Genomic DNA, 21,484 nt, shown 5'->3' on the forward strand with positions numbered 1-21,484 from the left:
ATCAAGATATGTTGCTAATGCTTTGCTGGAATTGTTAGATAAGATCATGCAACCAGGCAGCAACCAGGAGAAACTCAAGTATCATTTGAGATATAAGGGAGGTCACAGTGCATAGTGGCACACTGCTCAAAGATATCAGTCATCCGAGCATGTCGGAGATGGCAAAGATCCAGTTCAGAAGCTTTGGAATTAACTTAAGTGATGCATTTTATTTTCATGATCCATTATTTAATTTCTACTACTCCCTTTTCCAGAAAGATACTTTAAAGCATATATATTTTCAGGGCAACTGATATTTACTACATATACTGGATATTTATAATAATTATTGTAATAATGAGTAACAGTTTGGACTTTAAAGTGAAACAATGCAATGTTATCTATATACCAATGTCTTTTTGTCAGAAGGTGTGGTGCAATATTTAATAATATTATCCAGACCGTAAAAAATCATACTTAAATTTAAAAGAAATACTAAACTAAACTTTAACTAATATATCAATTCCATTGCTCAATGATTTGTATTATACCAACCAGTTTTATTATTTGTACTAAATGTAATCTTTTGTCCTAAGGCTGCTTTTTACAGTTTTGAAATAGGTTCATCTAACGATATTCCTGTTGTAAAGATGATCAAAGTGCAAAGTACTGCAGATTAGGGTTATACAACATGTCATAAATCTATTATATATATATATATATATATATATATATAGAACACAACCTTTCAACGGAATGCGAGATATATTTGTCGATGTGAGCTCATAGTTCATGGTAACAACAGCGTGAAAAATACATATTGGGTTTTTCTGCAGTCAAAAGTTAAAGCGTGTTGAAACCAAGTCACTGTTTTATTAAGACAGGAACTGTAATACAGCAAATTAATCACACAGCATATTTTAATATACCATCATACTTTTCAATGAATCCAGCTCATTCTTTATTATCTGAATAGTGTATAGTCAGAGAGGGTGTTTTGCAACAGGCTCTATTTCCTGTAAGTTTTATGATACAGCCACATTCACTTTGTGGAACATGCTTTACAGTGAAAAAGTAGTTCTGTTCAGTTAATCCCTCTTAATCTCTGGAGTTTCTGAAAAAAAGGATTTTGTATATTTGTTGGTAACTGATCACATTTGTGAACATAAACTGGCTCAAGTAAGAATTATACCTTAAACATTTTCATGTAAACATTTATGACAACTTTAGCTTTAAATGTATATGTAATTAAAAATAATAAAACATATATAGATCTTGCAGTGCTGGATCTGAAAATGAGCTTTTAAAAGACTTAAAATGGAAAAAGAAACCCTGGCCTGGAGCTGGATGCTCACTAACACCATTTCTGTGCCCCTGGCTGCGTTCGGGCCATTACTTGGTTTTCCAAATAAAACAATCAAACAAATATCCAATTCACAAAGCCATCTTGTAGTTGTGATTTGGACGCAGTGATCGTGATAAGTAATGGTCATTTTCCAGTCCAGGTCAGTAGCCAAATTGGGTTCTCAGTACCAACAAAGGTCAGTATCCTGTTCGAGAGCACAGGACAAATTGAGAGCACTCACGGGTCGCTCTGCTCGAATGCACTCCCAATGCCCACCTGAACTTCTCCTCAGGTAAAATGCCAGGCGGCAGAGAGGGTGGTGTTTCTTTATAGGGCTTGTTTATTATTGTTGGCAGGTGTGGCTTAACTGCAGGGCTGATGGGTGCTTCAGTGGGTGGTGCTCCATGACAATTCAGCAGTACTTTTGTCCAAGGGTGGTGAAAGAAAGGAAGTTTGTAAAATGCAAATTAAAAAATTAAAAAAAAAAAAAAAAAAAATTCGGGAGGGAACAATGTTGAAGAAATTCAGATCCATTTCCACCGTGGTGCAGATCATGTCCTCTACCCCCAAGTCTAGGATCACAAAAAACTTTTCTAAACGTAACAGAGGGACAGAGGGAAAAGGATGATCCCGTTGATCACAATTCTTCAGTCTCCCTCAGGCTCTCACTGCTTAGTCAATTGCTCTGTGCTTGTCCATGGCTCAGAAGACAGTCACCAAATCAATTTCCACCTACTCAACTCCCTAAGTGACACAAAGAAGAAATAAGTTCACTAAGATCATGTGTATGTATTGCATCTTCTCACCCTACCACCCCCCACCCCGCCCACACACACACAATATTGTGGTATTTGCTATCAAAAGATCTGAGCATAATGTTTGAATGATGAAGCAAATCATCCATAACTTCAGTGATACCTTTCACCTTATGAAAGAAATGTAAAACTATGGCATAATAGTAGCACACTACAAGCAGCACTTGTGAATGCTGTAAGCACACCTCAGTCCCCGTGTTTGATTTTATTATTTTTGACTTTGTTCAGATAAAGTTTGTGAAAAAGAGAACAGGACTGAACATGTAGCACTAATACAGAGAAAAAGGGTGTAGCTAAAATGCTATCTTAACATTGCTCCAGTCAATTGCTACTGAAAGGACACACAAAGTATTTGAGAAAATTTGGAATGAGCATTGACAGTACATTAAAGGTACCGATGACAGTGTTGGTATTTACCATGTGACACACATGAGTAGATTTCATCCAGCCCTTATATTTTTAGGCATATATCAATCTACATTACATTATATTTATATATGGATGGAATAAAAAAAAATACTGACATGCATGCATATGCAGGAACGCATAATAAAGACTTTCTTTTCGGGATACGGATACATTAATAAATGCTTTTGTCACATTTGAACTTGATTACTGTACTTGTGGAGAGTCCTAACTGTATCAGCTCTAATCTTCAGGTACTCCAGAATGCAGTTGTCATGAGTTTAACTAAAAACTAAAATATAGAATAATATTTTTCCAATTCTAGCATCTTTACACTGGCTCCAAGTGAAATATAAAATTGATTTTAAAGTCCTGTTATTGACCTGTAAAGCATTAAATGGGTCAGCCCCTCAATACCTTAGTGAGTTCATAGTCTTGTATAGACTTGGTTGACCACTCCAGTCCCAGGATGCCGGCTACCTGTTAGTCCCTAAAATGAGGGAAAGAAAAATATAGGAGGTAGAGCAGGCCCGTAGCAAATCACGGTGCCCCAAAGCTGTGGAATTATCAATGTAAGAGATGTCCCTTCTGTCTCAGCCTTTAAGTCCAGGCTGAAGATTTACCTTCAGTGGCATGGACTTTCTGATCTTCTCTGCTCCTCTTACATGGCCTGAAGTAGAGGCAAGTCATGGAGCCCCAGAGATTTATTACTTCTTATAACAGTCTGTCATCCTGCAGGAGTTTTTATTTTTCTCTCCTCCGTGCCTAATGGCTTACTTTACTGTTTGTATCACTGACATAAGCTTGTGTTGATTTCAATGTCTAAAGTGCACTGTAACAACTCTACGTAGGGCGCTATACCAAATAAAGATTGATTCATTGATTCATTGATGTGAAGAAGAAGAAAAATCCAGGAGTAACACTATAACAAGTTGCTATTGTAATTGTGCATAATGAGCCCAAACAAGTTAAAATAAAGTGTTAACAACATTTCTTACCTGGAAGATCAGTGTGTAGTGGATGATGAGTTCGCGGGTTAGACGCACCATGTCTGTGCTCATGGCGAGGTCCTGGAACAGAGTGGGCACAAACACCAGAGCCAGGTTTTGCGCTGTCATCCGGTTCACATGACTGTACAACTGGACTCTGGAATAATACACAGACACACAAAATGGTACAGGACACAGAGAACCATATGATGCAGTCACACACTCACACAAAGCCAGACCCATCAAGGCCTTTGAGTACATCAGGACCAAATTGAAGCGCTGCAAATTTGATGAAAATTAGTGTTTTACACACTGTACTAGACTAAAGTGTAAAAAGAAGCACTACGAGATAAATAAATACTGCAGCTTAAGTGTTTGAAAAAGATCAAGGCACACAGGCAGTTTAAGCATATAACTATTTATTTAACCCCCTAATGCTGTGTGGGTGTCTTACTGGTAAAGGTGTCCGAAAAGGGCCCTGAGGAGGGCTCTCTGGTCAGCTGGCAGCTGGTCCAGAGCCCTCCGATAGGCTGTCATTCTCACTGTCTCCACAGGGTTAGCTGCATAGAGAGAGAGGAGGCAGGTTAGAGAGAAGATACTTCCACTTGCGGGCTGGTATTTAACGTGATCATTGACAACTTGTACACCTACAGTTTGTAGCAGATGGAAACAGTGAGATTGGAATGGCAGGATGCGTTTAGAAGGAAAGGTCACTGGAGGTGTCATCAGTCATAAAGGGTGAATCCCCTAAGGCTAAGAGTGAGGAGTGGTGCAAACTGCAGTCCAGATAAGGTTGATTCTTCTTGTGAAACCAGTGGAAAGCTGTCCTCAAATGATGGTTCCTTTAAATCAGTGGGTAGAAGCAGGGGACCTCTGACCATGATGCAGACAGTTTATCAGTTTTTGGTTCTACTTTGGTCTTTTTGGTTATGAGCTAGTAGAGGTGGTGTATGTCATACCGCTCCTACCCCAGATGTAAAGCACACAAGAACTGGAAGGGATAATTTCTCGTCTCCTCCACTCCAGCCCTACCTCGACCAGACCTGGCTAGACATGGGGATTAAGGGTGGTGAGGAGGTAATGAGGGTTGGGTGTGGAGAGTGGAGTAGGGAACAGTGTGGAGCAAATCAGTACCTGCTGCCTGGACCCAGGATGGGATGTGAGACTCGGGGATGAGGGCAGACTGCTGGCGGAGACACCTTTTGAGGGCTCCTGCTGTTTCCAAGATCCCTATCTCCCCTGGCTCAAATTGCACCTTGTGGGGGTCCTTGCTGAGCTCCTCCACCAGCCGTGCGACCTTGGGGACCATGCCACAGCGCCGGTAAATACCATCCACAGTTAGACCTGCCAGAGAGAGAGAGAGAGAGACTGAGAGGTAAACACATTTATATTAAAAGGCCACAGTAAGCATAGTTGTAAACCTTAAGAGGATGAAGGTGCCAAGGAGATGCAGCAAATGCAAATAAATCAAATGCATGACACCTAACTGTCAAAAGAAAGAGATATACATTACAAACACGCACACTCCTATCCCCGATCAGTTGAGTGCTCACTGAACCAGTTCAGATGGTTGCTATTGAAGCGGAGTTTTAGATTTGTACGTGTCCTTCCTCAGCGGGATATGAAATCTGAGAAATGGGTTTTTCAGCAGAATATTGTTTTGTTACATTTTGCTTCAGAGGGCCTATCTTTGCGTCTTTACTGTGGAGGAACTTGGGTTGGCTGTGCGCTCACCGTGCTGTGTGATGTGAGAGATGCACCTCTCGATGGCTGTGGGCACATTCCCGTCACAAGCACTGGGGTACACGACCTGTTTCTTCTCCGCAGAGCACACTGCCATCTTCAGCAGCACGTTCCAGCACTGGCAGGACCGTTCCTGCTCAAACTGCAATGACAGAAACCTGCAGGCAGAAGGCAGAGCTGAGGTACTGAGTTGTATGCCAAACCTTCAGTACACACATTAAACCCTGAACACCTCAATTCTATTGGATATCTGTATGACAGCTGTGCGCTGTTCTGCATAATATGCATTTTGTAGAATTTAGAAATCAATTTACTTAAGTTTGTCATAGGAGTTTCCTGGTTATTAGACACAAATACTCCCTGAATCATTGCTTATATTATACAAGGCAAACTGGAGTGAAAGTGACACTTATAACAACATTCAAGGCTGTATTAGGAAGTAACCTTTGGACCTTCTTAACTCTAATCATTCAGCCAGTGCAATTTTAACAGTTATATCAGTCTGCTGTACTCACATATGCTTTACATCATATAAATGATAACATACACTTGAAAGGCTCCATGGTATTACAAACCATCACATCAAACAGAGTGGGGAAAAAAATTGAGGAAAATGTTGTCAGCACTTCCTACAGAAAGAGATTGAGACTCCATTTTCACACACTATTTTCAAAGCTCAACTGACTGACCCAAGAAAAATACATTTGAAACGGAAAAAGTGAATAGGCTGAATTCATGCAAGATGGCTCAGCGCTCCAAAACAAATTAATTGGGTGCCTAAAGTGATTTGCTAAGATGGAGGTTTAAACAGTATGTTGTTATAACCCAGCAAATAAGCTGTGCTTGGATTTGAATCCAAGCACAGCTTCTTTGCTGGGTTATAACAACATACTTCTTAAACCTCCATTTTAGCAATGCCACAATAAGAAAGAAGATTTAAACATAATACTCCCCTTAGAAACCTTGTCCAGTTCATTAAGGCTTTTGGAGAACAGGCCTATAAATGTATCACTAAAAAGATAAAGGCCCTTCAAACAGGAATTACATATACAGTATTATTAAATAAACAGGTAAATTAAACTGAAATATAAACACTGCTGGTGTCTCCTCTCGTCCCTCCTGCTGACCTGTCTGCTGTAACTACTTCAATGGTGTTTTCAGAAGACCCCAAGTCTGTGGGAAACAATAGAAAGTCGGCCAGTTAGAGAGAAACAAAATTCAGCAATTGCATATAGCCTACAGCAGGCTGAGAACTTTGCTGGTAAGCACTAGTAGTATAACATAAATAATCAAGTCTTAATACATCAAGAAGAAACTTAGTCAGACATTGTGGATAAACATAGACCAGCTTATAAATTGTGAATCAGATTTCACATTATTCATAGATTTGCTCCATGCAGCCATTATTAACTCATTATTAACATTATTAACATTTTATTGGGAAATATGCATCCCATTTCAACAAATAAAGAATGTGAAGGATACTGACTTAGAAATATGGGGAAATGGTTTTTAATCATAATATTTAAGTATCCATTTTAAACAAGACAGCTCAGAGAATAACATACATTTGGCAAGCACAGCCCAGTGAACTGTCATTTAATAAAGATAACTTCTTGTTACAATCTGGAACAAACTCCCCAGAAATGTGGTTGAAGCCATCACTTTGGGAACATTAAAAAAAATACCGGAAGTGATCCTTGGATAACTTTGTTATTATTGAACACCAAACGAGCATGATGGGTTGAATGGTCTCCTCTCATTGAAAACTTTCTTATGTTCTTATGTTCTTCTTATGTTATTAACTGGGATAATTTTAAGGCTATACAGCTCTTGGATCTCAACCCCACTCTTCTATCAATGATTTACCTATCACTAATTTTAATATAATTATTATCTCAGTTTCTCACCAAAAACAGCAATGTGAATGTACACTCACCTAAAGGATTATTAGGAACACCATACTAATACTGTGTTTGACCCCCTTTCGCCTTCAGAACTGCCTTAATTCTACGTGGCATTGATTCAACAAGGTGCTGAAAGCATTCTTTAGAAATGTTGGCCCATATTGATAGGATAGCCTCTTGCAGTTGATGGAGATTTGTGGGATGCACATCCAGGGCACGAAGCTCCCGTTCCACCACATCCCAAAGATGCTCTATTGGGTTGAGATCTGGTGACTGTGGGGGCCTGTTTAGTACAGTGAACTCATTGTCATGTTCAAGAAACCAATTTGAAATGATTCGACCTTTGTGACATGGTGCATTATCCTGCTGGAAGTAGCCATCAGAGGATGGGTACATGGTGGTCATAAAGGGATGGACATGGTCAGAAACAATGCTCAGGTAGGCCGTGGCATTTAAACGATGCCCAATTGGCACTAAGGGGCCTAAAGTGTGCCAAGAAAACATCCCCCACACCATTACACCACCACCACCAGCCTGCACAGTGGTAACAAGGCGTGATGGATCCATGTTCTCATTCTGTTTACGCCAAATTCTGACTCTACCATCTGAATGTCTCAACAGAAATCGAGACTCATCAGACCAGGCAACATTTTTCCAGTCTTCAACTGTCCAATTTTGGTGAGCTTGTGCAAATTGTAGCCTCTTTTTCCTATTTGTAGTGGAGATGAGTGGTACCCGGTGGGGTCTTCTGCTGTTGTAGCCCATTCGCCTCAAGGTTGTACGTGTTGTGGCTTCACAAATGCTTTGCTGCATACCTCGGTTGTAACGAGTGCTTATTTCAGTCAAAGTTGCTCTTCTATCAGCTTGAATCAGTCGGCCCATTCTCCTCTGACCTCTAGCATCAACAAGGCATTTTCGCCCACAGGACTGCTGCATACTGGATGTTTTTCCCTTTTCACACCATTCTTTGTAAACCCTAGAAATGGTTGTGCGTGAAAATCCCAGTAACTGAACAGATTGTGAAATACTCAGACCGGCCCGTCTGGCACCAACAACCATGCCACGCTCAAAATTGCTTAAATCACCTTTCTTTCCCATTCAGTTTGGAGTTCAGGAGATTGTGTTGACCAGGACCACACCCCTAAATGCATTGAAGCAACTGCCATGTGATTGGTTGGTTAGATAATTGCATTAATGAGAAATTGAACAGGTGTTCCTAATAATCCTTAAGGTGAGTGTATATTGTTTTGCAGGTGAAATATTAAACCATTTAAAACAACTAAAAACAATGATGAATTCTCAGGTGGCTGTCTAAAGGTCCCCAGAAGGAGATTATTGGCTATGCAGAACTGTTGCAGAATTTTCCTTACTGCAAGTCATTGATGTTGTCAGCAACACCCTGTCTCCCTGGCCCCCCTTGGTGGGGTACAGCAGAAGTTTGTCACGTCTGAGCATTGCCCAAACGTCCTTGTGCTCCAGCTTGCCCCCCTCCCTGAGGGACACTCGTGACAGTGCCTGTACACCCTCCAGCTCCAGGTCTGGCAAAGCACATGGCAGCAGCACCTATGTGGGGGTTAGGAACAGATAAAGACAAAATATTCAAATACTAAAGTAGTTAATCACAGACACTGAAAGCATTCAAAAATATAACAGCTTTTGAGTTTCATGCAGTGGAACTCACCTCTCCCTGTCAACTTTTCTTACTGGTTTTCTACCAGCCCTCTGGTCCCCAACCTTTCTGGATGAACAGGATGTTCTCCTCTCTTCCCCTCACTTTCCTCCTCTACCATTTTCTTGAGAGACTTCAACATCCACCTCTCCAACTACTCCACCTCTGCTGGAATTATTCCCTTCCTTCTCTCAATTTCAATTTCTCCCCGTCTCCATCACCTCCTATGCACAAGGCAGGCCTCCAGCTGGACCTCATCTTCTCCAGAGGCTGTTGCCCCTTCTGCTATTTCTGTGACCCCTCTGGATATCTCAGACTACCAGTTCATCTTGTTCTCCCTTTCCTTCCAATCTCTCTCCATTCCACACACTCCCACTGTTACATTCTGACAGAATTTCCGCTCCCTCTCCCCCTCCACCTTCTTTCCACCTATGGACTACTTTTCCCATTTATCGGTGGACTATGCCACCTATTCCTCCTTCCTCACTCCTTCCTTAATTCTCTCTATCCTCTCCCATCTCATCCTTCCAATCCCTCCCCCCCTAGCCATTAATCACCTCTGTCCTCCACTTAGCCAGATCCACTCTGCGTTCTGCCGGAATTAACTGGAAGAAGTCTAAACTACTGGTTACTCTCAACCCCAACACTCAACCTCTACAGTCGTTACTCACTTCTGCTAAGAAGTCTTACTCCTTGAATCCTCTGCCAATAACCTTCGCAATAGCCTCTTTGCCCCACCCCTTGTTCCACCTTCCACTGATGCACTCCCCATCATTTCCTACCTTCTCAACTCCTCACACTGGTGATTCCACTCAAAAAACCCTCCCTTGACCCTGTCACTCTTCAAAATTACCATCCTGTCTTCATTCTCCCTTTCCTCTTGAAAACCATCTGCTCTCTGAATTTCTATCCCACTATTCACTCCTTGAGCCTGCACCCCCCCCTCCTCACTTAACTGTGTTATGTCTGCACAGCGGTCATACCTTTATAATATGCAGCATGTGTGACATGAGATTCTGGTGGGTATCAGCTGTGCACTGCAGTCTGTCTGTCAGAGTCAGCATCTCAAATTCATGGATGGGTCTGCAGAGGGCGAGAGCAGCATTCAGCCAAGGAAACAGTCAAATGCAACATGATTCTAAATATTTAGGTTTTACTATAGCGATCAGAGTGCTCTGCACAGTGGAGCTTACCCAGAAGAGCAGTCAAAGATGGAGATGACCTCTCTCAGGTCCAGGACATCATAGGCTGCAGAGTCATTCTGCTCTGAGAACAGGAAGCGGTCCTCCTCCAGTTTACCATGGAGCTCTTCCTCTCCTGATGCTCACACACAACACAAAGACACTCTCAGACTCAAGGGGTGAAGGTGGAACTTTGTATACTACATTCCAAATGAACACATTTCCAGACATGGCAGTTCTATTACCTTTAGAGGCAGGGTGGTCAGTGGGCTCAGCACTGGGTGGCTGTTCTTTCTCGTTCAGTTTGGGATCGAAGGCTGGGGCCTCTGTGAGACACAAGAAGAACCTCAACTCAAACCTCAAAATGCATTCTCTACAACAGCTGCCTTCAAACTCCTATATTGTGAGCTCAGCTCATGACCGAAATGCAAGTGTGCTGGAGTCCCAGACAGAATCGAAACCTGTGAACTCGTTGTGTCGGAGCAGCTCGGTCTGCATGGCCTGCCCCGCCCGCTCTGCCAGGGAGATGGGCGAAGGACAGGTGGGGTCCGCCGGGACGCACGTGACTTGCGCCCCTGAGCACAGCAAGGACATTGTCTCCGAGATGTCAGGGCCAGTGACCACTTCACACAGACGCTGAGACAAAGACACAGAGGGAGGGAGAGACGGTAGTTTCAAAACTATGATCTTCGACAAACTTATTTTGAAGCCTAATCAGAACCCTTCTGCCCCCTGCTGACTCCTCAGAGTTCTGCAGCCACCCTACCTGGTTGAGTAGCTTCTGGCTGGAGGCAAGTGGGTGTGCCCGGCGGTAGCGCCCCTTGATGTATTTGGCCATAATGTAAATGCGACGCTCATTTGGGGAGGCATCCCCTAAGATCTGCTCAGCCGCAGGCACGTTGCAGCCCCACACCTCATTGGAAGCTTTATTCCCGTACAGGACAAAAAGCTGAGGACACAAACCAACAAAACAGTCAACTCACCACTATCCCTCCTAGGCCAATAAGTTACATTTTCATAAGGACCTTGCTATCCAAAAGGCCACTTCATGTTATAGGCCTATGACATTTAATCTGTGGCTTATCACGTAAGGCCCAAATGCGGTCAACCGTGTCTCAGAGATCCTGCTAGCTCACCTGAATGAGAGGCTCCGTCCACACTTTCCTATCCATCTTCAGACTGCGCACCTTGGACACATTGGTCCCCATGGAGCGGTGCTGACCTACGGAGAGAGCAAGTGAGGAGCAGTGCATCAGGTGAGCCCCTGAGCTTCACTGTCGTGACCTGCACAGAGCTTCATTTTCACTTACCAGCGCAGGCATCACAGATGACAACCAGCAGGTTGACAGAAGCCCATTCAGGCTTGGCAAGGCCACATTCAGCACACACATTATTCCAGGGGCTGGCCCACACACGCTGGGCGATCTCACTGCAGGACAGGGCATTGCGGATCACCTGCGTCAGACAGGCCAGCCACACCGTGAGATCCCGGGAGGAGTCGGCTGAGAAACTGGCCACGGAGGGATAAGTCACTTTAGAATCCAATCTATTACACACCTCCATCACACTGCACACCTCACACAAGCATCCTTAGTGCAGTCTCTGAAAATAATGCTATACAAATCCATAATACGACGTGCAAGTTAGTGAATAGAGAGAGCATCAGTAGAGTTTGTTATCAGCATATTTTTGCACAGGGTGCAGGTGGAAGCTTCCCGGGCTCACCTGAATGTCTTGTAGGGGGTGATGAGAGAGAAGCCATGCCGGCCAGTCTGCTTCACCTGTGCCACATTCATGGAGATGAAGGTAATGCCCACTCCATAACCAAAGTCCTGCCAGACACAGAGGGCCACATTACAAAAACACTGTGCAAATCACTATCGAAACCTAAAAGCCTAGCCTGTATTATAATCCCAAACTGCCAGATGTAGCGTTATGTTGGGTGTATTTGGATAAGAGCATTTGGGCACTGAGCTGAAGCACTGATCTAAAGAAGACCTCTCCCCCCACAAAGTTATCAGATTTCCTTAGCTCATCAGCTTGGAACTGGTTTGCATCAGTGACAGTTTTGGGGAGGATGGCACCGAGAAGAGGCCAAATAGTTTGGAATTCTGCTATGAGATGTCTGGAGAAAGGGGCCTGTAGGTGATAAAAACTCTTTGAAGTGGATGAGAGCCGAAATCCCGACATAGAGCTACGAACCCAGGCCAACCAGCATTTCCAAAAGATGGCATGGATTGACATCAGTCATAAATCAAGCCCCCCTCCAATAGGACACTGGGGGCTGAAACCGAAATCCAATCTCAAGAACTCAGGGACCACCTATTGATCTGACAGACTATAAGGAACAGCGGACAGTCTTTCTCTTTCTCTCTCTCTCTCTCACCTGAACCAGAAACTCGCTGCCACAGCTCAACCTGTAGCTCTGTTGCCCGAACCGGAACCAGAAACCAACCAAGTCTTTGCCGGCAACAGAAGAGTTAAACTGGGAGAAGGAGATTGAGCCGTACGAAGAATTCTTTTAAAGGACTTTATTAAATAAAGAACTTTACAGACTGCGCCGCCCGCCTGTGCCCACCTGATCAGTGGAGTTTTACAGCTGGACAATTGACTAAGTCGACTGTATACGAAAGTGTCAGTCATTTAAATAGCTATTTGAGTCTTAAGAAACTTGACCCTTGGAACAAACAGGGCCCTGCTTTCCTCAAAACTTTGTCTTCAAATAAGTACGGTGAGAGACCCTGCTTGCCAAGAAGATTTTGTGCACAACCTTGGAGCCTTCAAACCAGTGGAAAATCTGTTTGAAAAAGACTCTACATTCGCGAAACCCCAACTTCCAGGTGCATCGACTGAGTGGAAGTTCTTGGACAAAGCCGAACCGGACGGCCTTTGTTCCAAACCACACGGACCTCGTGCCGTGCGCTGTTATCTGAGCCCGAAGACAGAGAGGCCTCTCTGCGACGAAGTTCAGATAAGTTTAACAGTTTGGAGTTCATGATTCATGACATTTGAGAAATCAATTAGAAATGTTAATCTGTGATTCATAACTCTAGAATGTGTAATATCATTTAGTTTTCTTAAATATAAATGTGTGTTGCATTAAACTGTTTTGTTGATAATTTTAGAAATAAAATCTGTCAACGCCGAGAAATATCTTCTCATTCCTGTTTAACTGTTTAGTCTGAAATTGACACAAGTTAATAGACATTAGATTATTGGTGGCCCTGCCTATCCTTAATCATTGAATAATAATCAGTTAAGGGAAATTGTGTTAACAAGTAATGATAGGATCTTTCTCGGCACCTAAACCTAAATGAGACTGATATATATATAACGAGAAGTTACCTGACATAAATACTAACCTGCATAGTTATTTAATGTCTGACTAATAATACTAACGAGAGACTCACCTTCGTCTTACTAACCGGTATTGTAGTCAATGTGTTTATAACCTTTTTTGTTTAACGATTTGTGTTATCATATGCGATCCCATGGTCTTTGATTTGGTCACGGAAGTGATTTGTCTTTGATTTGTTGATCTAGAGTTTTTCCCTTTTGTATAATTAGTGTAGTGCTACATTTAGTCTTTGTTTTGAATAAATTTGACAATTTATATCTTTGGAATTGGTGTCTGCGTCCAATTATTACAGAAATTGAGTTCTACAAGATTCCAGGATTCGTGATAAGGTGATACTATAAATTCACTTCTTTAATTGAAATTTATAAGTGTACCTTACGCTACACAGGGATAGTCCAGGTCAGACCTTTCCTGAAGGGAACCCAGACATTCACCCCACCTCCCACCTCTTTGTTGCGGAAAATCCACAGGTCATGTCCACAGATGGCTGCATACACCTTGGTCCGGGGGTCCTTCATGGTGAGGGGGCCCTGCTGCTTTGGGGGCTCTGGGGGGTCCTGCCCCAGGGAGGCATGCAGGGAGCTCACCCAACCATCCCGCACAACTGGGGGGGGGAGGAAATGATGCAGGTAAAACAGGGTCTGCACATGTTTCTATAGCATGTGATCTGTTAAAACTAGTATGCTTTAATTTTGATTTTAATAAATGTCAAATAGTGTTAGTAAAACAGTATTGTTCTGTATTAAAATATATAAATAAATAAAATTCAATATTTATTTTTGCATTTACATGGCTCCTTGAATGTGATGATTTTTTTTTTGCAATTAAATTGAAACTCTTACTGTTATTTTGTATTTTGCTCAATTTTTTTTCTTTTAACTGCTCTATAATAATTGATAATAAGATACCATCATTATTTGCCAAGAACTCAAAGTGCTTCTTTTGGGAGGAAACTGTGAATCTGGATCCCTCTAGTGTCTGGACATTCGTAATGTTTGACACGTGGATTACAATCTCAGTGAACTTGTCCTGGCAGAACAAAAAAAGCAAAAACATAGCCAATGTTGTATTTAATCAATTTCTGTTACATAACCCAGGAACAGTTACATGACAGGGAAACCTCAGGCGTAATGCTTACAGTGCGTTTCTTCCACAAAGATAAAAGCTTTCCATCCAGAGTCACCCACAGCACATAGTGCCTGTAATGAAAAGAAAGTACATGCTGTATCAAACAGTGGGAAACATTTCTGAAAACGATTAACTGCAGTATCACAATTACAGTTCAGAAACAGTTCACAATTACAGTTTATAGTATTATTAACTATTAATGTCGATAGGCTGCTTAAAGGACCTCTATTTGGATGCAATGCAGAACTCAAACAAATATATATAAAAATAATTGATTTAGTCTTTTTATATATATATATATATATATATATATATATATATATATATATATATATATTCTTTTTGTCTTTTCTTTCTTTCTTTTACTTCTGAATTGCATCAAGATGTTAACAAATTCATTAGAATAACAGTTGTTTTTTTTTTTAATAACTGTATTTTGTCTTTCTAACAGGACAGGACAGGTCTTTGAAATTCATTAAGTCATTAGATAAAGTCTTTTACTTCACGAACAGTGCCAATCTCAACACCACGCCAGGGCGGGACAGTACAGTACCTCTTGCCCTTCCACACGTCCAGCCAGTTGGAGCGGGACACTGCGCTGTCTCGGACCCCCGTGTTGCTCGATGCCCCTTTCGTCTGCCACTCCACCAGGGCCTGTTTTTTCCTGCTCACGCGGATGGTGGCGACACTGGTCGGAGAAAAATAGACAGACGCTCACCGAAGCCCCACTCCCCACTGAACACGCAGCAGACAGCATGCAAAAGTTTTTGTTACGTAACAAAAAATAAACTAGAGATATAAATGTATAAGCTGTCTATCCTTTTTATGCTTCAAAACTTCGTGTTTGGAATTTTAAATTCAGATTCAGATTCAGATGTTTCAGATTAAATCAAAATGACATTCTGCACCAAACTCAGTCCTACAGTTTGAACCCTGAGAGTTAAGGCCTGTTTCTCAAAATGTAGAAGAAACAAAAACACAAACATATGAGCATGTATCACATGAGAACTTTCAGAGGGCTGTTTTAAGTTAACAAAAGCAACTGAAATGCTACTTCTTCATTTGTACCATTGGGGGGCTATTTTACATATTTTAAGAAAGGCATGACAAACTTAAACATCATAAATGCTAAATGGTTGAATATGGGCCGCTGTGTTTTATCACTGACTCGTTATGAACTCTGGAATAGTACAGCACACACAGCTGCAGAGCTGGACGTCTTACCGTGGTGCCTTTAGTTTCTTTGGTCTGGACTCTAGGGCTGACTGCTCTGTCCTGCTCTGCCCCTTGCTAGAGACACACTCCTGAGCTCCAGATCCCTCCCTTTCAGATCTCTGCGACGGCAGAACAGAACTGAAAGACAGCAGGGAGAGGACGAGGAGGGGTTGAAGAAGACCAGTTGCTAACTAGGAGTCCATATTGTGCATCACACTTCCCAAAATTCAAGACAGACACTAATAATGAAAAAAAAGGCACTTCCTTAACAATAAATAGTACACAGAAACCGTACAGGGAGTATGGGGTAACATTTCAATGATTAAACACAACATAACTGTATAGCCATCATTACAGTGCAGATATTATCCTGGCCTGTCCTTCTAACCTTTTAAAATGGTTATTTTTTTGTTAATTTATTATGAAAATGTTAGTTACACATAGAATTTTTTCACACAACTTCCTGTATTTACCATTTTTCTCAGCATTACTTCAGGGATATTCAGAGTGACAGGAAAATCTGAAAATTGGCATTTCCTGATGTTTGGCCAGACCACAACTCTTTTTCATCATCCTGCTCTGACTGATTTTCACCAATATTTAGCATAACCCATTCACATAACACTCACCTCACTGAAGTCTCACTTTTCATATTCTGGCGTTGCTCAGCATGTGCCATGTTGACTCCTGTGTTTGTCTTTGGAGTTTCAGAGAGAGTTTCACCACCGGGGGGTCTCTGTTGGTCTTCAGACATTGCAGCAAGGCTGTCCACGCAGGGAGCACTTGGAGAGTTGCCCCAGTGTGGGAGGGGCTCTGATCGCCTTGATTCATCCGTACTTGGTGCAGTTTCTGTTCCGTCATCCACGTCTTGTTCCAGCTTGTCTTCAGAATCTGAGGAAGCTGTCATAAGGAGAGGTTCCTCTTCGCTTGATGTGTCAGAGCTGGAATCAGCAGTGCATTTGATTTCGGCCTCCATTGGACCTGACGCTGACAGATCAGGACAGAGAACCTTTTGTGGAACTCCTGGAGGGACATCTACATCGTGTTGGTCTTGAGCTCCTGGAGAAAGGTCAGTTCTGGGGTCCGGTGGAGATTCTAGTATGACCGGGCTGCTGATCGGCTCAGAATTACAGTATCCATTCAGAATTTGTTGGTGTTTTTGTTTGTCCGTCTTTCCCAGAAAATCCAAATTCCAAGAGGTAGTTTGGGCTAATCACACAGGAAGTAAAAAAAAAAAGGAAAATATTATGCAACCAGGAACCTGTTGGTTACACTGGCAATCCCCAGGGTAATCTTAAAATAAGTCATGTATGCTTTATCCTATTGTAATGAATGACAAAGCAATAACAGTTAGTTCAACATGGTGCTTGCTAGTGGAATTTTCCATTAATTTAATGGATTTCATTCTCACCATATGCATTACAAATTTAGGAATTGCCTGTATTATGTTAAAGTACAATCCTAAATGCAGAGCAATTATTTTTCCATAGAATTCCTAGATTGAGGTGGAAACAAACTGCCACCACTGCTGATGGGAAAATTATTGTTTGTCTAGTCCAACCAGATCCAGAATTTGTCTCATGCTTGGCAGAGAAACAAACAGTCCCCGACTAGACAGGAAAAAAGCAGCCAAACATTGCCTGCAATTTTCCAGCATTTCAGTGTGAATGAGGCTATACATTTGTTTTTTGTCCCTTGGAAGCATTACATTAAAAATCTAGACTGCCAGAAGAAATTTGTTTGGATAGATTTGTAGACTTGCTATCCATCTAATGTCTTACATACATAATACACAGCATTATTTTCAAAAGATAAAAATGAAAGATAATTTCAATCTGTAGCCCAAAACACCAGTTTGTCACATCTCGTAGTACTGCTAAAAAGGTGTTAATTTGCTTAAAACTATCCACTTTCAAAGGTATACTGATTTTCCAAATACGCTTACACATTTCATGATAAATAGTTCTGGCTTTCATTGGTCCGATTCCTTTTTGAGACATAATTCTAAGTAAATTCTGCTTAAATATAGTATTGAATAGAAAATCTCCACTGGAAAAAAGTTTTAACCCTCATACAACCTCTCAGTGTACACACTTAATGGTAAATGGTGCACATTCCCACATTAGACAGGTGTAAAGTTAACCAGCAAGCATCAAGGTATCTAAAACAGACCCAGACAAGAAAATCTTCTTCTCACCTGCATCGACAGTGAAATTGTTTTCCTCTGGTTCCTCTAGTGCATCAGAAGTACTTTTTGATCTCCTGTACCTGAGACAAAGTGATTAGATTGGAATGGTCTAAGAACAACATCAAGAGGCTTCCTAATTATGCTTCACTGTAGCTGGGTGACTTAACATAAGGTCAAGAAACTATAGATTTTAAAAAAGTTGTCCACAACAGGTTCTTTTTTCATCCCTATTTACAGTATTTCAAAGTCAGAGAAGTTGTCTATACAGCAAACACTTCCTTTGAATCTTCATATTTGTATTAATACAAACCCACCCCCAAAAAATACAGTAACAAAATCATAATACAGACACTTGTGTATATTTGTTATCTTTGATGGAATACAGTAAATGTATACATTTTCTCCATCACCAAATGAAAGGGACTGTTCACTGTTTGTGTCGATGTTCAGTTTACCTTCTGGGAGCAGGAGTAGGGACAGGCGATGTATTAAACCCCACTGAGGCAGTGTACCGGGCACGAGGCTTGGGTATAGGGGGAATAATCTCACTTTCATTGGGTTCTGACATCTTGGAAATGTGAGAGCTTTAACTAAAAAAACAATAGGAAGAGAGAGTCAAACAGAGCTGATGACATAGATCATTTTCAGTTGAGTTCGAGAGAGATGGGAGTTGGGAGGCACTGTTAGCCTAAGCCCATTTCCCTGTGAACAAAACACAAAAGACTCCTACAGCTCCAGCTTCTACAAAATTCACACTTACATTTATATTGTGTAGGTTGTGTGTGTATGTATGTACGTACAGATGGGTGACAAAAAGGAAAAAACAACATGCAGTGTCTCAGTAAGGTGTTGGGTGACCACGAGCCACCAGAACAGATTCAATGCTCTTGGCACAGATTCTATGAGTCTCTGGACTCTACTGGAGGGATGAACACCATTCATCCAAAATATATTCCCTCATTTGGGGTTTTGATGATGGTGGTGGAGAGCGCTGCCTAACACGTCAGTCCAAAATCTCACATAGGTGTTCAATTGGGTTGAGATCTGGTGACTGTGAAGGCCATAGCATATGATTCACATCATTTTCATACTCATCAAACCATTCAGTGAGCCCTCGTGCCCTGTGGATGGGCATTGTCATCCTGGAAGAGACCACTCCCATCAGGATAGAAATGTTTCACCACAGGATAAAGGTGATCACTCAGAATAACTTTGTAATGATTTGCAGTGACCCTTCCCTCTAAGGGGACAAGTGGACACAAACTATGCCAGGAAAATGCCCCCCACAGTATAACAGAGCCTTCAGACCCCCTCACTGTAGGGGTCCAGCAGTCAGGCCTGTACCGTTCTCTTGGTGTCGCCACACATGCACTCGCTGACTTGTCGAGAACACTGTCCAGTTGAGCGTCTTTGTGACCCCTCTTTCAGTCACTTCAATCCTTTCCTCTTGCCATCCTGATCCAAAATCGAGGTCAACTGGGCCTGCTCAGCATTTTTATACATGCCACAGAGCATGATAGGATGTTAATTGCTTAATTGTATCACGCGGGACACCTCTTCGGAGGATCTGCATTCGTTATGTTCCTCCACTAATTTATTCAGGTTTTTCCTTTTATTTGTCACCCATCTGTATGTATATATGGAACTTAGTCTAAAGCCATTTAGAAAAGTGTGGCTTTTTGAAAATTGATTCGGAAAATAAAATTAAAATGTATTTATGTACTGTACACAATAGCTTTCCCATTGCATTTTATTTTCTTACACCTTTAAAAAAAAGCCTTCCAAAACACTCACAAACATCTACATCTTTATATGCATACAGCACAGTATTAACATAAGTGTTATTGTACAATCTGGATTTCTGATAAGCCTTTTAAAAGTCTGAAGTATTGTGCAATACCATGTCAGTAATATACATATCCTGTTTGAGTGCTTCTTAAGAAACATTAATCTCATTCCACACAATCCTCCAAACTCAGCTAACTATCCCTGTGTATTTATCCCAAATGTTGTGCTTACAGCCCAAACACTGCATCAGAGTCACCTCTGTAACACTTGTCACTCAAAAGTGAGAGAGAAATGTCTACATTATCTCTTGATTAGTTATTTTAAAACACGTAGCCCTAAATAAAGAGAGGTGGCATTCGCACATTTAGATTAAGGTGTGTTGATTATTTACACATTGGACTTTCGTAGATACACTCAGTAAATATATTGCCTGTTTATATAAAGCACATGCACACCGAGCTTCCCTCTCAGCTGTAAAAATACACAACTTCAGAAATGCACATTACAATAACGTTGTTTTAAGCTCACACTTAATTGGAAGAACACATTTTACCTACTGGTGTATGCTTTTGTGTGTTTATTAGTAGTAGAAATGATATTATTAAGAGTTCACTTGTGTATTTTGAAAGGAAATGGCGAAGATTTCATTCTTACCGTGTCATGGAGCGCCTCTCATGGCCTTGGACTTAAGTGTAGTAAACCTCTTCTAGTGTGATTAACTGGGGAAGACTTGAGTTCAGACTTAAAGCAGTGTTGTCGGTGTGTCACCTGACCTCACCTGTAATACAGGTCGGATGGCTTTGCGATAGGGCAGGGCTGGTGTGTTTTTACCTCCCTGGAGTGAGACATAAATCTGCCTTCAATAACCCTTAATAATTTGCCAACTAATCTCAGGTTTGAGTCATAAATTGAAGACGTAAAAACAAACATAGTGTGCATATTATTGTTAGGACTTTTGAGTCTGACACATTTTCAGTAAATGTACCCAAATTGAACTGTTGAATATGCCAAAAACAAGTTTCCTACTACATAGTGTGTGCTGTGTATTTTTAACTGGAACACTTTATAGCAAGCCGTTTTAACATATAATCGACGAATTAGTGATATCAACAATTAGGAATACACATTTTTTAGATCAGAAATATAATTTTTGATATAAAAAATAGAATTGTTGATATGGACACTATAATTGCTGATAACAACAATTGAATTGGTTATATCAATTATTTTTGATATCATTAATTTGACGATTAAATGTTAAAACGGGTGGCAGTAACACACTATTGTATATGCTTGTACTGGAATGCGCAATTCCCGAACTCTGATTACCTTTACATTTTGTATTGATAACGACGAAGGAGCATTGAGAAATACTGAGCAGTAAATTAATAATAATCCAAGTAGCCTTCAAATGGATTCATACCCTTGTTGAAATGTAATTGAATAGGACTAATTTAAATATATTCTATATGATAAAAATCAATTGTTATACACAAAGTAAATACTGGAGGATAGGCTATAAATTAAAATATACAGTATTAACAATTATTTTAGTAAATACAAAATATAACGCATATAAAAATGACCACTGGAATATTGAAATTACACTTCAAAGAGGATATGATTTAGTCTAGGTTTGAAGTATTTCAGTATTTTCGAAAAACTATTTTAAAAACGTATGCTTGTTCGTTAAACATGATTTTTCGTTTGTTATATATATATATATATATATATCGTATTTCGCATTATTAACATTAAGCTACATTTCGTATTA

The 21,484-nt window shown here is 41.0% G+C and overlaps 1 protein-coding gene across 1 annotated transcript; it reads right to left on the reverse strand.

Moving 5' to 3' along the window:
• Positions 1-832: 832 nt before the first annotated feature.
• Positions 833-20,463, reverse strand: LOC136759965 (arf-GAP with Rho-GAP domain, ANK repeat and PH domain-containing protein 1). Its single transcript, XM_066715144.1, has 25 exons — positions 20,365-20,463; positions 18,378-18,512; positions 17,932-18,002; positions 16,364-16,943; positions 15,744-15,872; positions 15,073-15,207; positions 14,530-14,590; positions 14,300-14,420; positions 13,838-13,995; positions 11,759-11,865; positions 11,344-11,543; positions 11,170-11,255; positions 10,800-10,982; positions 10,495-10,669; positions 10,279-10,359; positions 10,046-10,169; positions 9,836-9,935; positions 8,554-8,746; positions 6,404-6,449; positions 5,268-5,434; positions 4,668-4,877; positions 3,988-4,093; positions 3,543-3,690; positions 2,962-3,034; positions 833-2,068 (listed from the first exon to the last, which is right to left on the reverse strand). Exons 2-24 carry the CDS (start codon positions 18,488-18,490, stop codon positions 2,972-2,974), a joined length of 3,357 nt encoding a protein of 1,118 aa, XP_066571241.1. The 5' UTR covers positions 18,491-18,512; positions 20,365-20,463; the 3' UTR covers positions 833-2,068; positions 2,962-2,971.
• Positions 20,464-21,484: the final 1,021 nt, after the last annotated feature.

The sequence above is a fragment of the Amia ocellicauda genome, chromosome 10 (assembly GCF_036373705.1).
Source record: "Amia ocellicauda isolate fAmiCal2 chromosome 10, fAmiCal2.hap1, whole genome shotgun sequence".
In the NCBI taxonomy this organism is placed as follows: domain Eukaryota; kingdom Metazoa; phylum Chordata; class Actinopteri; order Amiiformes; family Amiidae; genus Amia; species Amia ocellicauda.

What these genes read in the sequence shown, in the direction of transcription:
- LOC136759965 (XM_066715144.1), bottom strand. Translation starts at nt 18,490, where the DNA reads ATGTCAGAACCCAATGAAAGTGAGATTATTCCCCCTATACCCAAGCCT. An exon ending in GACGTGTGGAAGGGCAAGAG is followed by an intron (nt 14,591 to 15,072) that starts GTACTGTACTGT and finishes TTTTCATTACAG; the next exon opens with GCACTATGTGCTGTGGGTGA. An exon ending in CTTTGTGGAAGAAACGCACT is followed by an intron (nt 14,421 to 14,529) that starts GTAAGCATTACG and finishes TTGTTCTGCCAG; the next exon opens with GACAAGTTCACTGAGATTGT.